Source organism: Ambystoma mexicanum, chromosome 4q (genome assembly GCF_040938575.1).
Source record: "Ambystoma mexicanum isolate Mex_15411 chromosome 4q, UKY_AmexF1_1, whole genome shotgun sequence".
Lineage (NCBI taxonomy): Eukaryota > Metazoa > Chordata > Amphibia > Caudata > Ambystomatidae > Ambystoma > Ambystoma mexicanum.
Window position 1 is genome coordinate 655,023,399 of NC_090928.1, and position 18,482 is coordinate 655,041,880.

General features: G+C 45.0%; 1 protein-coding gene across 3 annotated transcripts in view; it reads right to left on the bottom strand.

Moving 5' to 3' along the window:
- PSME4 (proteasome activator subunit 4) overlaps positions 1–18,482 on the bottom strand; it is a 3,386,216-nt gene that overhangs the window by 1,633,085 nt on the left and 1,734,649 nt on the right. For all 3 annotated transcript variants that reach the window (XM_069608231.1, XM_069608232.1, XM_069608230.1), the window contains 2 exons: positions 8,794–8,849; positions 8,613–8,711 (listed from right to left, as the gene is read on the bottom strand). In XM_069608231.1, coding sequence (XP_069464332.1) covers positions 8,613–8,711; positions 8,794–8,849 — 155 coding nt within the window. The remainder of the gene's footprint in view (positions 1–8,612; positions 8,712–8,793; positions 8,850–18,482) is intronic.

Genomic DNA, 18,482 nt, shown 5'->3' on the forward strand with positions numbered 1-18,482 from the left:
ATTGATGCAAGCTCGTTGCTGCCTAGTTACTTCACTGGCAAGAGTCCAACAGGTAAGTATAATGAGTCTTTTGAACAGTTCTCGAACTTCGTTCCTTTCCTTCCTTAGATGGCCGGTGTCCGGGGATGGCGGCATGCTGCTGAGATGAGTAGCGCTGAAGGTGAGTGAGAGCGTGATGCACCCCTTTCATATTTGCATTGAACTGAGTTCTTTTTCTGTGTCTTTTAGGTGCTGCGATGTTTTCAGCGTGGATGCCGGTTATGAAGAACAAATGCGGTGGGTAAGCGCGGTATGCGATGCCTCTAGATGTTTCCACGCTAACCTGGAGTGTCTTTTCCCTCTTGCAGATGGATGAGAAATTCCGGAGACAGTTCCCCCAGAGTGGCTGGGATCAGGTAAGCATTTGAAGCTCGTACAGTATTTAAAAATAAGCGAAGAATTGCAGAATGCTTACTAATGCCTTTTTTCTGATCTTTTCCCTTTTCCTTAGGAAGCGGCGTGCCGGGATGGGAATGGCACCGCCGAAGATGCCCGCAGAACAGAAGGAGCGATGACTGATGGGCAGAAGCACCGCAAGGTATGGCTGTTCCTAACAGTGTTCTTGTTCTTGCAGGAGCTGAGCGCAGAAGAAAGATGCAGGCCTACTGGAGACCGATCCGTACACGGTGAGTGTCACGCTGCAGGTGCAGAAAACACAAAGCATGTTTTTCAGCCTGGGTGTGGCTTAAATAGTCTCTGGGTATCCCAGGTGCCTCTGGGCTGAAGCACACCCAAAAGACTAGACCGCATAGGCAGTTCTGGGAACCGAAATAGGTGGGGGCATCCATCTTGTCCCCATCAATGCACTACAAGTCCAATCCCCAATGTTATCCTAAGGGAGTGAGTGAGCCTGGTGCCACAAGCGCCAAGTCTGACTCCAAGTGGGTCTTTGGAGGGATGGAGAGGCCCTGGAGGGCCATGTAGGTGATTGTGGCCTGGCTCCAGCCTGACATCTTGGAGGGCTGGGGACATGAGGGGCAGGAATCATGACACTGCCCAAATCATTACTAGCTATACTAATAAGTATGTATGCATGAAGAGACAAACCTAAGAGTAAGGTTGAACACTAAAAGGTGACTAAGATGACTTATCGAGGGGAGTATGCACTGAAAAGGGGGTCTGACAGGGGTGCATCGTTGCTCTGCTCTTGTTTAATCTCTATTTAGCTGATTATGCAAACTCATTAATCCCTCACTCCGTGGTTAGTCCTAGAATCGGTGGGCAATCCATAAATTGGTTAGCCTACACTGATAACATTTTTTACTGGATAGGACTTCAATGCCTCTTAAATTCCTTTGGTAAATATGGCAGGGAAAACTATCTCTAGGTAAATCTCCAGACATTTAAAATCGCAGTCTTTAAAAGGCCCCAGAAGATTGCCTCTCATTTCAAGTGTCAACTACTGGAGCAGCTGGTGGAGCGTGCAAAATAAATCTAGTAGGCTTCAAATTATAATCCAATCCAAACACTAAACCAACTGGAACTGGACACTGAATTCAAACTGGCTCTTTGAAGGCACAAATGAAAACATTGCCTAGTGCATACTTCAAGTTTTCTTTGATCACAATAATAAGATTCTATAAAATGAAGGTGATCCCCCTCGTTGTTATATGGTTTGAAGATATACATTCACTCACAGGCATTAAATTGGTCTAGGGTAGAGGGAAAGATCTGGAAAAAGACTTATATGCCTAGGTATCTTGCAATAGTGAGCCCGAGATACGAACTTGGCCTTTAATCGATGAAAATATATATGGTCTGGAAGATAATTTCCTTGTACAGACAGATTGCGAAGTAGCAGATAAATTCTCTGTACGAGGATATTAACCACGAGATGCAGAAAGGATCATGTTTGGTCTTCATCCAGAAATAAAATTATTTTCCCCAAATTTTGTATCAATGTAATCGTACAAGTGAAGACTTGCTAGCGAATTCGATGGGCGTAAAAAATCTGCTCTATTGCGTCTGGTCTGGATTGAAACTATTGATCAAATGCGGGGTCTTGTTTTAGCAAAATCATTGTGCAACATGACAAACCGTGTGGCTATCGCCCAAGATACCCGAGACACTTCAAGTAAAAAATACCTAAGGATGGTATTTCTGAGGTTGCCCCTAAATCTGATTACCACAGGGGAAATTCGAGCCTCTAGGGAAAAGCTTACATCCAGACACAACTTCTGCACTATATGCAATGAAATGGTTGTTCAAACTTTGAAGCATATTTTGATAGTCTGCAAGAGTACTGTTTATCTGAGATGTCGTTTCTTGGCCATAATTGTGGACAGATTAGACTGGCTGTGCACAGAAATCTTTTGGGACAGGCTGGTCACGAGACAGGGTTAACCATACAGGTATTGGAGGTGCTAAGAACACTAAATGTATGGTAGTTAATTTTCTTTCTCTCTTTTTTTTAGGTGAATCTTGCTATGAAAACTATATGTATTTGAAATGTGAAAAGTTGCAGGTTTGGCTATATCACAATAAATAAAGTATTTTGGGATGGAAGAGGGTGATCCTCCTCTCACAGCCCTTTATGCAGATGATGTCATCTTACTCCTAAAAGAGAAATCCCTTCCACCAGTGATACAGGAACTCGAGCAATTCAGTAAAACAGTAAGGTGTACACAAAATCGCAAGGCCTTAATATTTCACAACCTGTTTTAGTGGTATCACGTAATATTATCCCCAACAAAAATATCGCCGTATATATGGTCGCCAGGAACGGCCATAGGCGATATTTTTATTGGGGATAATATTTGGGGGTTTTGGGAGCGGGTGTTGCATGGGTGTCCCCCGCTGCCTTTAAAATAATACAGGAGTTACGGGGGTGTCTCCCGCAGGTTCCATGCCTTAATATTGCCAGAAAAATATGGCGATATTCTTGCAGGGATATTAACACATCAAACCGTTTAAGTGACCTGGCGGCTGGAAGATACATTCCCCCTAAAATGAAATGGTCAAACACACTGCTTGTATAACAGGACGAAATCCTCACGCCCTGTAGGAAAGCCAATTTAAAAACAACATCATATCTCTCTTCAGATAGCTCACCTTAGAGCTCACCAAATGGCTACCCGTAGTGTTATCATGCTTAGGGAGGATTCACTCAATCAAGATGATCATACCGAGACTTCTCTATTTCTTCAACAGTCTTCCCATCTTGATACCTAAAGATTCCCTTGTAAATACCTAGAGGAAAATATTCAGATCATCTGAGGTGCAAAACTCACCCGCAAATACCTATTCTGCTCAGCAGCGATGTGTGGCTTGGGGGCACTAAATGCATGCAGGTATCTTCTGGCCTCTCAGATAGCGCTGATTCATAATATGCACCCAGCACTCGTGCTGGCCACACCTAGAGCAAGCCATTACTTGGCTCCCGCCTTCCTTTACTGCTATTCCTGGGTAGGCAGAAATGTACATTGGAAGGCCTTTCCCTAGACTTGACAAAAGCGACGCTGTTCTATTGCGAAAAGTCACACAAGCTCTGGGGCATTAGCCTGCGCCTGGGTCCTCTCTCATTAGTCCTCAGGAATCCAGACTTTGCGTCTGACTTGAGCCCAGAGCCTTCCACCGCTGGTTTGAGGTTGGGTGAGAGAATGTCCAGGATTGCTACTCCCATGGACGCAGTATTCCTTAGGCCATTTTAAAGCCACATTTTCCTTGCCAGAGTTTGAAAGACTATGCTGTCGGTATGTCAGGATTCCATGGTATATTTCTGGAGTTTCAAAGGTTCACAACCTTAAAAGACACACTGTTATCATTCCAAGATAATTCTCATAGACATCAATTACTTACATACTTAATTTAGAAATCATCATTTAACAATAAGACCTTTGGATGTAATTATATTTAGAAGTATGATGTTCAAGTTATTTTTTTTTATTATTATTAAAATAATTGTACAAAAAATTCCTTAATAAGATTTCAGGAATAACTTCTTTCCCCAAGGCAAGATGGAGGCTTAGTACTGCAGCAGTGATTGGAGGAAACCATTGATGAGGTAGTTTGGAATTTTGAACAGAGTTCTAAACTGCCTTTCATTTTAGTTGCCTTTGTGGCAGGTTGCAGTCTCTTTAGCTCAGAGAAGGTTTAAGAAAAATCTATAGTTTATTTAATTTAGAAGAGTTATTAATTCCTGACTTCAGAAAAGAAAGACTTATATTCAAGAATTCTTAGAAGACAAGAAATTACAAAAGAAGCAAGCTAAGTTATTCAAATATTGAAGATATATGACATGGAGTGAAATTCGTTTTGTCTTTTAAAAAACAAACTTTCATAGACAAGAAAGAACTGTATTTTATTCAGAATTTTAATCGTTACAATCTGTTTTATTCTGCAATTGCAAGTTATTTTTTGTAAGTTTTTATCTACGCGCGATGCTTATCTAATTACTAACTAACGCGCGGTTTATTCTAGAAGTATTTAATATATAGAGTTTGGGTTGAGTTATATTTTTTATCTAACTATATATTTTAGTGACGAGCGCGAGCGTATCTTTTGTCTTGCGTTCATCGTTAGTATTAAGGTTAGAGATAAGAACCTTATGTTTTTTACATACAACGTGTACGCGTCATCTCAACTCCGGAAATAGTGCACGGCGCGGCTCGTATTTCAAGGATTTAAGCGTCGGGTACTGCGTAGCTCGTAGTCAAGGAAAAGAAGCGTCGGCAAGTGCGCGGTTTGTTCATTTTTTCCAGGAAAGGTGTGTCGGATGGATGCGCGGTTCGTTTAATATTGAAGAAACGTCGGATGGATGCGCGGTTTCTTCTGAAGAATTGAAAACATTTATTTATGCGCAATTCTAGAGTTACAAGTCAATTTTCTTTTAACAAAGGAAATAAAAGACTTACTGACTATGATATATTAGAAGGTAATTTTTTAAGTATAAGATTTTACAAATTCTTCAATATCAAAGACTGTTTTCAGAGGAAATATTTCAGAGAGAGTTTTGCAACAATAACATTCTATTGATACTATTGAGAAGAAGATCTGTCTGAAGTTTAGGAAATACAAGAAAGTTTACATATAAATGAGTTTCCAAGAAATACAGAATTAATATTTCAACATCATCAGAAAAGAATGCCTATCAGCACACAAGCATATGCAACAGGTATTTTAAAAGAAAGTAAATGAGAGAGACAGAATTATTGATCAGTTATACATAATATATATATATGCTATTATTTTTTCCCTTAGATTTCACAGACACTGAAGAGAGAATAATCCAGTACCAGAGGGCATCAGACATCAGTGTTATCCAGTGAAGATCTGTCTTTGTTTTGTTCTCCAATTCCCCTTTCCCCTTGGGTTTGCCAGCTTGGTAGTTTTATCTTCTTAGAGACTATTGGGCAGGCATACTTGGGGGGGTCTGGTGGGCCAGCATCACTCCTGCAGGAAGACTCAAGATTGGACCTGAAAGGGTACGATATTGGATCTTAAATCCCGAAATATGCTAAGCTGGAACTAGGGACCCACTGCCCTAGAACTTCTCACCTCCAACCTCACCGGCAAAGACAAAATCTCACAGATTTACAAATTGCTCGACAGAACCGATCCAGAATACAAATTACCATAAACAGCGGCTTGGGAAAAGGGCTTCCAGTTAGACATCCCTTCATATTTTTGGTCACGAATTTGGTCAAGAGCCCAAATAAGCACCAAATGTACCTTAAGAAAGGAAACATTGTAATAATAAATACATAAATAAAAGAAATAATAATGCATTGGTATTACTCCTGCAACTGGCTCCACAGAACCTCCCCTGGGTGCTCAACCCTTTTCTGGAGAGGATGTGGCTCAACAGGCACACTGGAACACATCTGGTGGTCATGCCCTCACTCACAATTCTATTGGAAGGTGATCCTCTTCAAGATAAAGAGAATCACCAAGTTGAGGCTTGCCATGAATTCACATACACTTATTCTGAACGATAATGACCACAAAGGCACCTACAGCGCAAGCAGTGGAACCTCATTTCTGTTAACTTAATTCCTCAAGGCAGCACAGCAGACTCTTGTCCAATTGTTGAATTTCCCAATGGTCCCATTATTAGTTTATGGTGGGGGAGGATTTGGGACACTTGAGCAGCCGGAATAAAAAAAAATATAAATAATTAAGATCAAAATAAAAATCACATCCACCCTAAGGTTTCCCTACCCAAATTCTCAAGAACATGGCATCTGTCGATAAACTATTTTCAGAATATATTGGACATTCCCCTGAAGCCTACATCATTGTGCCATCTTCCACCACTTTAGTTCCAAAAGAGTTTAATTAGTAGTAGTCGTATAGGCTTCCCATTCGCATTTATTTATTATGCACCATAGCCCGCACGCAGGCACCAGGGCACACAAAAACACATAAAACACACCACCAAGATCAGGACAGAAGGATGCATGCTCGCGTACATGGAAAATTAGTTAAACAGGAGGGTTTTCAAACGCTTCTGAAAAAGTGACTTTTTCCATGGCATAAAGACAAAGGTAAGGAATTCCAGGCAGAAGCTGCCAGGACAGGAAAATACCTGCCCTTTCCATTGACATGTCTAATTCTGGGACAGAAAAGAGGGTAGGTATTACTTGACCGCAAAATTCTCTTAGGTTCGTATCTAATCGATCTATTCCTAAGATATAAAGGAGCCTTGTTATATACACATTTGTATGTTAAGGTAACCATCTTAAAATGTACTCTGGCAGTTATAGGCAACCAATGAAATTCTTTCCTAAGCTCTGAGATAGGGTTTCACGAGGAACAACTTTTACGGTACGTACTGCATCATTTTGTACGACTTGACGTTTCTGAAGATTACAAGTACTGGCACCCACTAATAGTGCATTGCAGTAATCAATTTGCGATAAAATGGTTGCTCTTGTCAGCGTTTCACAATTTTTGTCTGAGACAAAAGGTTTGATTTGTCTAAGTAGTTTTAAGTGATAGAGAATTTTTTGCAATGTTGTTAACATGTGCATCTGCACCAAGAGGTGATTCCAAGCAGATGCCTAGTGTCTTTATTTTGGACTGAGATGGTACAGTCCTTTATGATGAAACTTGAATACTTAAGAGTTAATTTAGTCCTGTACACTGTTGACCCAAAAAGGATACATTCTGTTTTGGAGCTTTTAAGACACATCCAGTGTGTGGAAATCCAGTGCTTAAAAGTTTTGTAAATTAAATTTAATTTTTCTGCATCCATTTCGGAGTTGCCGTCCAATTCAAACAACAACTGCCAGTCATCTGCATAGTTTGTAAATTGAACTCCCATTTCAGTTAACAAATCTGAGTGGTTTGATATAAATGTTAAAGAGTGCTGGTGACAGATAGGTTCCCAGGGGGGACACCACAATAGATAGGTGCAGGAATGGAAAAAGCACCACCCCAGCGCACCATAGATTTCCTGTTGCTTAGAAATGAACTAATCCATTGAACAGCGTGCTCATGAGCAAGGAGATCGAAAGCAGCTGACAAATCTAACAGAACTAGCAATCTGGTTTTATCTCGCTCCAAGATGTCTAACATGTGAGTATGTAGGTCGAGCAGGCCACTTTTGGTACCATAATTTGGTTGGAAGCCAGATTGTCTTATATGCAGAAGGTAAGAAGGAGTACAGATTTTCTTGGAATTGCTTAGTAGCAAATCTCTACCAAAACTGTCCAAGATCTAAAGTAAATAATTCAACTTTTTTACATGTTTCCTATGAGGACCCCAAATGGTAGTTTTTGTGGAAGTGGTATGGGCTACCGTGCTGAACATCAATGACCTAAACCTCTGTAAATATGTTGTGCATTCTTGACCCTGTAGACAAATTCATTAGGTGGTTTGTGGAGATTGCTTGTTCCATAGCAAAATGGGCAGCAGCAAAAAGATGGACGAATGGCTCAGTTCCCATGGTGAAGTAATGGCACAAGCAACTAACTTGGAAGGAAAATGAGGGATTGGGCAGGGACATGGATTCACACAACCCCCAATTTCTAGACCAACCTCTAAGACTATATGGCTTGCTTTCGTACATATCTGAATACAAAATGCACTACCTCCCTGGCTATCGCTATGGGTAACTCACCAAGGACGGTCTCTTACACGGGTAGTTATTCTACCAACTCCGCTATACACATGCATTACGGCTACCATTATTGGCACTTCCTTTTGTATTTCCTGTGTCCAGTAGCTCCTCTTCAAAGTTGTACCCAGGCTATTCGGTCGACCGAGATCATGCAATAATAACCGCTTCCGTAATATTGATGTGGCTGTAAAAAGGCCTTTGGAAATGTACATGATATGTGGCTTTACAAGAAAACTGAAAGCTTTAACAATTTAGAATATGCCTAGGGGAAAACTATATAATATTAATATATTCTATATTGCTCTTCATTTGGCTGATGTAATAAGCATAATCCCGTTTCATGATACTTAATAGAAGGATAAAGGGCAAAGTCAGTCCCACTAGGGTTTAAACCTATGAATGCAGGTGGCACACAGATCTCTGAAATGGGCGTTGAATTCACTGAGCTATCGAACCAGGAAGTACATATACAGGTTATGCACCTTTATGTAGGAAAATACACTCTACTGACCCTATTTTCCATGGATTTCTTGACCAGGTTGAAGCTCTTCCATCGAGACTCAAACTCATGCTTGTGAGACCCATGGAACTGTAACAGGTCTCCCATAATCTGGCAACAGATAATGAACACATTACATAAAGAGCAAACAAAATGAAGACAAAATTATGCATATCTCAAAGTACAGTTATACCTTTATGATTAGAAACAGAGACTTGGTATCATCTTCTGAGTTGTCAAGTATATAGTCTATCATCAGAGGGGGAACAAAAAGTTGATGTTAAGATAAGTGGATCACAGCGTTTACCAGCAGGTTCAGCAAATACAACATTAACATTCCACACAAAATCAATGTACACACAATGGAAGTCATTCATAAAAAGCGGGGTGCTGTTTTTATTTGGCTTATGTGTTTGACAGTTAAATATTTAAAAAAGGTTCATTAACAGGTTATGTTTTCCACAAAGTGCACAACGGATACATTTCAGTAATTGCACTTTAGGATTTTGCTAGGGTAAAGTCCTTCTTCGCTGCAGCAGAACTTTCCAAGTAGCATTTACTGAAGCAGGAGCTCATCGAACATCAAGTGCCATACCTGGCACATTATGACGCCTAGGACTCAGTAGAACAAATGACTTACCTCTCAGTAATGTTCTTTCTGATGGACGTTACTCCCACGGATTCATCATCTATGATATTCCCATCACAGTGCAGTTGTTCTCTGTAAACATTTTCCGGTGCCAGGGGGCACAGAGTGGCTCTGCTTCGGCACCACCTGATGCCTCTACGTGCCCCACGCTGGGCATGGCATTGGGGCCAGTATATATATATATATATATATATATATATATATATATATATATATATATATATATATATAGCAGTGCTGTGCCAATCGAGCTCAGTTCAACCCCCCCACCCTCGAGGACTAAAGCTGAGTGACCGTAGAACCAATGGTGTACTAGCTTCCCGCAAAAAAGGGCAGGTAGGGAGGGCAATGGGGGGTGGGAGGGATCACAAAGAACATTACCGAGAAGTAAGTAATGTGTCCTTCCAATGGATTCTTTTTTCCCACAGAGGCTCTCATCTATGACAGACTCCCAAATCAGTACGTAAGTCTGGGAGCAGAGCGGAAGCAAGGAAACCACCTAAACCAGAAAACACAGGTGGACCGCCCTATCAAAACGGGAATCCAAGCATTAATGCTTAGCAAACGTATGCAAAGACGCCCACATTGCCACCTGGCAAATGTCCAGGACAGGACTCTCTTCTGCCAGGCAGAGGTGGCAGCCACTCTCCTGGTAGAATGCGCTCCGAGACCCTCAGGCACATCATTTCCAGCACGATCGTAGCATTCTGAGATGCAGAGAATGATCCACATGGACAGGGTCTGTTTGGTCACTGCCTTGACAGCATGAGCACCAGCATAACCAACGAAAAGCTGGTCATCTTTCCTACCCTCTCTAGTATGAGACACATATAACTTAAGGGCCATACTGGGCCCATACAATGGAATCGTTCCTCTGCCTCGGAAGGCTGAGGGGGAGGAAAAAACACAGGAAGATGGATCTTCAGAGACAGATGGAAATGAAAGACCACTTTTGGCAGAAAAGAGGGTCTCACTTTCAACGTCACCTTCTGTTTGGAAAAGACCAAATAGGGAGGTAAAACAGACAACGCCTGGGGCTCACTCACGTGTCTGCGGAAGTGAGAGCAACCAGGAAAATCACCTTAAGGGTGAGTAATCCAATAGAACAGGAATAAAGGGGATTAAACAGAGCGCCCATAAGAAACGTTAAAACTAAATTCAAATCCCCCGCCATAACCACAAACTGGTAGGGAAGAACACAAGCTCCGCAAGAACTGCTTAACAGTGGGGACTTCTTGAAAACCGAAACAGCGAGATAACCCCTTTCAGTACCAAATTGGAGGCTCGCTTGGGCCAACGAAAGCAGACAATCAATACAGGGGATACAGTACAGGATAAAGGATCCAGATCCCTCTCCCAATACAATAGCGAAAATTTACACAACCTGTAGGGCACAAATGGATTACGTAGCAGGCCTCTGAGCTGAAAGGAGCACATCAAAGTTGTCATCCGACAAGTCCCACTCCTTGTACCTCAGCCTCTCAGTAGGCAAGCATGTAGGTACATGCTGCTGAGGTTCGGGTGGAGGATCTGCCCCTCTGATTGGGCAAGCAACTCTCCTCTTAAGGCGCCAGGGAGGGCAGATGGACATGTCTATCAAGTTCTCTGGGTCCAGTTCCGAGCGATTAGATTCCAAACAGGCGCAACCTCATGAGGACCAGCAGAATGATAGGGATCAGAGAAAACGCATAAAGGAGGTCAAAAGTCCACTTGACCGTCAGTGCGTCACCCAGAGCTCCCAGACAAGGAAATTCCCTGGAGCAGAACAACTTGCACTTCCTGTTGACACTGGAGGCGAAGAGGTCCACTTGAGGAGTGCCCCAAATGGAAAAGATATCCTCCAGAACTAAGTCGGTCTTCTGAGGGTATCTGCACTGAAATTCTCCCGTCCGGCCAGATGAACTGCCATCAGAGAGACACTGTTCTCAAGAGCGCAGAACCACAGTCTCATTGCTTCCCTGCACAGAGGCAAGGACCCCACAACACCTCATTTGTTGAGGTAGTGCATAGTCATTGAGTTTTCCGTCAGGATCAGCACAGTCTTCCATTTCACAGTGGGGAGGAAAGCAACCAGGACCAGCCTGATCGCCCTCAACTCCAGCCAGCTGATGTGTTCCCGATACTCTGCGGGAGAACACAGTCCGTTCGCCATCAGTTCTGACAGGTGCATGCCCCAACCAGTCAAAGATGCGTCTGTGACTACTGTCACCTGGGGGCAAGGTTTGCAAAACAACGCACCTCTTAGCAAGTGGTCTTGCATAGCCCACAATTCAAGATCCTCAACCACCTGGCTCGAGACCTGTAGAAGGTCTGACATGTGGCCCTGAAACTGCGACCATTGAAAACAGAGAAGCCATTGAAGCACAGCCTCACCACCGGCTCCACAAAGATGCAGTAGGCCATGAGGCCCAGAAGGGGCAGGAAAGCTGAGGCTGGGAATTGCACCTGGTATTGGCGGACATTGACCATCCGAAAGCTGTTCACACTCGATCCGCGGATAGGAAAGCCCTGCCCATGAGTGTCCAGTCCAAGAATGCACTGATGAATCGTAGAGACTGGGATGGCGAAACCTGACACTTTTTGAAGTTCAGGGAAAAAACCAAGCTGTGAAATAGCGTGCATGTATGGAGTAGGTGCTCCGGCACCAGATCCAGGTAGCGAGCTCGGACAAGCCAGTCGTCCATGTAGGGAAATCCATGAATGCCCTCTCTCCTGAGGCAAGCTACTACCAGAGCCAGCAGCTGAATAATCATTGGGGCCAAGGAAAGACCGAACAGTAGGACCTAGAACTGGTAATGGTATTGGCCACTATGAGCCTTAGGTACTTCCGGTGCCTTCAATGAATCGTCACATGAAACTAGGCATCAGGAAGGTCCAGGGAAGCCAACCAGTCCTGCGTGTTGAGGGCTTGCTGGATCTGGGCTATCTTTAACTTCTCCTTGCATAGCAATAAGCTCAGCAGTTGCATATCCAGAATGGGGCGCAAGCCACCGTCCTACATTGGCACCAGAAAATAGGTTGAGTACCACCTTGTTCCTCGTAATGAGCACAGAACCAGCTTGAGCGCACTTTTGACAGAAGTGGACAAACCTCCTCCAGGAGGATGAGGTGCGAGGACAAGGGGGTGTTCAGAGGTCTGATCCGCTGAAGGAATGGGATGCAATATCCCTGTCGGATGACCTGTAAGTCCCCAAGCGTATGAGGTGGTCTTCGACCATTGCCTGCTGAACAAAATATCCTCCCCCTACCGGTGGAAAAGCATATCATTGAGGTTTGGCGCCCTGGGGGGAGGAGGGGAACAGCAGCTACTACAACGCCACCCCACTGGCCACCCCTTCCTCTACTTCGAGAAGCAACTTCCCTGCCCTCTTCCTGGGGCATATTGACCATGGCCATCAGGGTAACGGTGGGCAAGGTGTGAAAACCCCTGCCCCGACATGACCGCTTTGCAAAAGGCTGCGGACCACTAGCCCCAAGGACTTCGTTGAATTAGACAACTGGACCTTCTGGAGTGCGCAGCCTTAGATTAAAAAAAATGTTGCCCCTCAAAAGGCATGTCCAACAGCCTGGCCTGGACGATGGCTGCAAACCCTGACGTCCTTAGCCACGCGTGGCGTCTGACCACTGTGCTAATGACCATGGACCTGCCCACACAGACTGCTGTGTCTAGTCGGGATTGTAGCAACTGGCATGGCACCTCATTGCAATCAGAGAACAAGGACAGGAAACCATCCCTCATTTCCCTCCTTGACGTACTCAGCCGCATTGGCCACCGCCACCCAAAAGGCCCAAAGAGAACTTGGCCATGGCGCAAGAGGCATTCACGGCCCACAGTGCAAGACTGCCTGATGCAAAAACCTTCTTGTCCCATGCGTCAAACCGCTTACTTCCCCTGTCCTTTGGAAGGGACGGGAAGGTAGAAGTCTTCAGGCTAGCCTGAACCATCAAGCCTTCAGGCAAAGCATGAGAGGAAAGAAATGCCGGGTCCGACGGAGCAGGGCAGCGTTTCCACGACAGATCCCTATCCACTGCCAGAACAGAGGCAGGTTTCTCACACACCTCTAATACGGGGGCCTCCACTGCCACATTGAAGGGGAGGAATGTCTTTTTTGGAGGCATGTTCTATACTATTACAAAGCATGTTTTGAACCTTGGACCAGGACGGATAAGATAGCCCCAGAGCATTTGCCACCTTAGCCATCAAATCCTGGAAGGCAGCTTGAGGCTTTCCTGGGATAGGAGCTGGCAAAATGTCCATCTCCGGACAGGAGGCGAGTACATTGGCCCCTTGCAGAACCCTCTGCTAGGCCCAACACATCCTCACCTTCCCCACAGAATTCTTCTGGGAAATCCCTCACCTCCCAAGAAACCATAGGTTCAAATTGAAATAGATATGTGTCGTAAATCTTTTTCACTAAGGCATCCATAGGGAGTGGGACGTATTCCTTCAAAGCCGTGGTCTCAACAACTATAAATAGAAGCTCGACTAGCGTGCTCCCAAGTAGATAACAAAATGCGCTGAAAAACGGAACGGAGGTCAAGGGGTGCAGCACCGCTATATATACACTAACCCCGATTGCCTGCACGTTGTGGGGTGTGTACAGGCGTCGGGTGGAGCTGTGCTGTGCCCCCTGGCTGCGGAAAGGTTTCCGGAAAACAGTTGCTCTGGGATAGTGATGCGATATAGATGAGCAATCAGTGGGAGGAAAGAATCCATTAGAAACAAGGAAAGGCACAGTTAACAGACAACTGAAACATATACAATTGGTTCCATATACTTGCATTTGTTATGTACAGTTATATGCATCACCCTTTTAAAAATTGGCAAAGCAGGAAAAAAAACAATGCCTACAGGTTCCAAATTCAGCAAAGTAGCCGCTAGATCACATCCCCTCCACCAAACCGATGTAATACTGGAACATCAGTAAGATGTACCATCTCCATCTGTAAACATTTATTAGCAAAACAGGTAATTGAGAGAAAAGCTAAATATTGCTTTGTCAGGAAGTGATAGGTTTTGCTTCGGCTCTGGTTGGCACATGCCTCCTTTCCACCTCTTCCTCTCCTCAATGAGTTACATCTCTCAACTTCCTACTCCACCCTCTCATTCCTCTGGCTCCCCTTGACTTTAATTTTCTCCTCCTATCCTTGTGATACTCATGTCTTGGCCTGCCCCATCTTTTCTTCTATTTCATTCTGTCCTTCTCTCCATCCCTTCCGTCCTTCCCTGCCCCCTATCTCTCCACTGTGCTGTGACGTGCACTCTACTGCTTCTTCCTCCTTTCTCTTCACTCTGCTTCGCTCTTCTCCCTATCAATTTCTCCCCCCCGCTGATATTTCTTCCACCCATCTTACCGCCGTCTTGCGCTCTACCCTTGATTCCTCTTTCCCTCCCTTCCCAAAAAAATATACGCCAAGGTCTACTTATACTTGCATATTTGACTTTGATTTGCGCACGTAATCATGCATACTGGCTTGTAGTTGGCACAATGTACGCATGGGCTGATATCATCCAGGATGGCAGTCATTAGATGCGTCACGTGGAATGTATGCAGGCAGAACAATTCCCTTAAAACCCACAAGGTATGTGCACAGACACAGGCAGATGATATACTTTTACAAGAATCACACCTTTACTGCATGATTCTGTGATGAGGTACTGAGTTGAATGCAGATGGTTTTCTAGTTATTCCTCCAAGTCAGGGGTGTGGGGGTATAGGCAGAGGGGATAGTGATCTTGATGCATACAAATATTAATTTTAAATTTGTGAGGGCTGCAGCTGACCCAGGGGGGCACTTTCTCATGGTGATTATTAAACATTGTGGAATTAATACACTCACACTGAACATTTATGCTCCAAACATTGACAACCCTACCTTTTTCCTGGTCGGCCAGAAGGGACAATAAGGGTTTCTAGTGGACTAAACTGTGACATGTGCAATGTTAAAGGATTCGAAGGATGTATGGACAGTGAGGAGACGCCTGGTTGCCCGAGGGGGCAAGTGACCATATTGGTAGGAAAAAGTATGGGCAGAAGGGAGGACAGGATGGTGCAAAGGCACAGCCCTGTGAGATCACTCAAGATGGGAGCGAATGGCCTGGGCATAGTCACCTGGAATGTTAGAGGACTGAATAACTGCATCAAAGGCTAAGAGTGTATGCATATCTGAAAAGGATGGGAATACAAATAGTGTTACTACAGGAAACGCACCTCACTGTGGATAAGCAGGACAAGGTAGCCATAAAATGGGGCAGGAAGCAGTATGGTTCAACGTTTTCGGTATATGCTATGAGGGTTCTGGTGTGGATCGCTCCCACGGCCCCCTTCCAGTTGCTGGGATTCAAAAAGGATGAGGTTGGCAGGATGGTGGTGGTGGTGATGGTGCATGGCTTGCTAGAAAACAGGAAAGTATGCTTTATAAAAACACATATGCCCCAAACCATGACGCAACAGCATTCGTCAGATCACTATACCCGAAGCTGGCCACATATAGAGGGGCAACACGGGTGTGGGGAGGCGACTTCAACTGCACAATAAACCCCAAATTAGACAGATCAGATGAGAAGCATACGAAGCCTGAACCACAGGCTAAAACACTGGGGCCCTACTGAAAAAACGAAAACTAGTAGATGTCTGGAGAGAGGAGCACAGAGGTGCGAGGATACTCACATTTCTCAGCCCCCGATGGAACGCACACTCGAATAGACTACATCTTCACAGGGGTTAAAAACCTGGGAGAGTTCAGAGACACCGCATACAAGGCTAGGGTGCTATCGGACCATGCCCTGCTAATGGTGAGCTGGCAGGTGACTGCTCCGAGAGCGCCGATACCCACTTGGAGATTAAGGGCAGAGGCCCTAGTTGACAACTCTTTCCAGCACCACCTTAGGGACAAAATAAAAGAGTACTTTGAGACCAACACATCAATGTCGCGAAAACAGGGACATTATGGGAAGCCTTCAAGGTAGTCATAAAGGGTGCAGCGATAGGTAAAATGGCGCCTGAGGCCGGACATACAGAGATCCCTGGAGGACATAGAAAATGAGGTAGCATGGGAGGAAAGTACAATTGCAAGAGGGGAACACGGGGAGACGAGATTGCTGGATTTACACCAAAAATGCATAGCTGAATGGGAGAGGCTGGGGAAACTAGACTATGTGAAGTATCCCCCAGAGAATACATGCGGAAGGAGAGAAACCAGGGAGGATGCTAGCCTGGCTATGCGTGCAAGAGGAACCTAAGGAGATGATAACTAATATTATAGACGAAGAAGGGAGGGTACTCAGGACACAAGAGGAGATAAATAATAGATTTTCCAGATTCTATGCATCCCTATACTCAATAGGTGCTAAAGAGAATGATGCAGAGATCAAGGAAGCTCTAGGCCAAATAGATCTGCCATGGCTGGACGGTGAGCAGTTGGCCACGCTGGACGCACCCCTCACGCTGGATGAAATTAGAGCAGTAATAACCGAACTCCCGACCGCTAAAACTGCAGGACCGGATGTCTCCCCGGGGAATTTTATAAGGCATACACAGATGTACTGGCGCCTAAGCTCCTGGAAGTTTTCACAGACGCACACGGGGCAGGAATATTGCCCATTAGCCTTAGGGAATCCATAATTGTGCCCATACCCAAACCAGGGAAGCCCCTGGTTTGGGACTTCGGATGTTATAGACCACGCTCTATGATGAACCAAGACAGTAAAATCCTAGCGGCAGTATTGGTGAATTGGCTCAGGAGAGTGATGGAAGTTTGATCCATACAGATCAGACTGGGTACGTTCCGGGGCTTTGCACCTCATGGAAATTAAGTAGACTCTACCACAGACAAACCACCTAGATGGAGAATACGCAGTAGCCTCCCTAGATGCAGTTAAAGCCTTTGACTCGGTCAGGTGGGACTGGCTCCCAGGGACACTGGAGCGGTTTGGGAACGGCAAGGTCTTTATGAGGTCGGTGAAGCGGATGTACACGGCACCTAGATCAAGAGTGAGAATGGGGCAACAGATTTCCAGGGCATGGGAAGTACGAAATGGTACCAAACAGGGTTGCCCGCTGTCACCGATGCTATAAATCTTATCATTGGAGCTGCTGGCGGCCTTCCTCATAACAGAGTATGCAGAAGCTGGAATAAAGATAGATGGGGTAGTACACACGGTGTCTGTACGTGGATGACATGTTATACATCAATCAGCCTGAGGCTAACTTACCGCATTATACTGTAGTGGACCAGTTTGCTAGGCTCCCAGGTAAAAATCTAGCCTGTTTCCGTTTGGGAGGACTAAGGGGCATAGCTAGATAACAATTGCCAAACTTGGGGCTGAGGTGGGCAAAGGAAACCTTTAGATACCTGTGGGTAAACGTGTGGCACAACACGGCCTCCACGCATATAGACAACATGCAGAAGGCCTTAGAGGGCGTGGAGAGCTCAATGAGATTCGGGGAGAAATTGCCTCTTGGGGTACCGGTCAGGGCAGCATTGCTAAAGATGGTGGTGCTCCCACGCCTCCTGTACCATTTCACTAATGTACCATATGACATACCTAGGGGATTCTTTAGGCTGTTGGATGGGCTAACGTGGACATTTCTGTGGGGGAAAGGGAGGACTACACTACCTGGCAGTGCAGCTGCAGTTTGTAGCATATTGGTTGGGAGACAAAGTTACCCACCCAGATACTGCAACCAATGCTGAAACTCCACTACTTGAAAGAGGTGCTATAGGTTGGAGATTCGGGGCTACGGAGACCTTCAGGTGTATTGAAGCTTGGCAGGGACCTGTGGAAGAGAGCCTGTAGTATCTTGGGGATATCTGACCCGTACTCCAGTCACATTCCCATAGCTAGAATCATAGGACAACAACAAGGCATAGTGAGACAGCTAAACAAGCAGGAGAGGGCAAAGGGATAGCCATGGTTGGAGACCTCTTTGAGGGAGATAAGATGATGGAATTATCAGCCCTAGTGAGCGAATACGGAATAGACAAGGGGCAGTTTTTGAGGCACCAGACTATGGTGGGCAGGACGGGAAGAAGATGGCCAGGTATAAGGGATGAGCGAGTATCCAATGCCATCCTGGACACGCTGTCAGAAGGGGGACATGCAGTCTCCAGGATTTATGAGCGATTACTAGGGGGCTTGGGCACAGAGGATCTGGCGGTGCGCAGCAAGTGGGAACGGGATGTGCAGAGGGCCTTTACAGACACCAAATGGCAAAGAGTACTGTTGCACA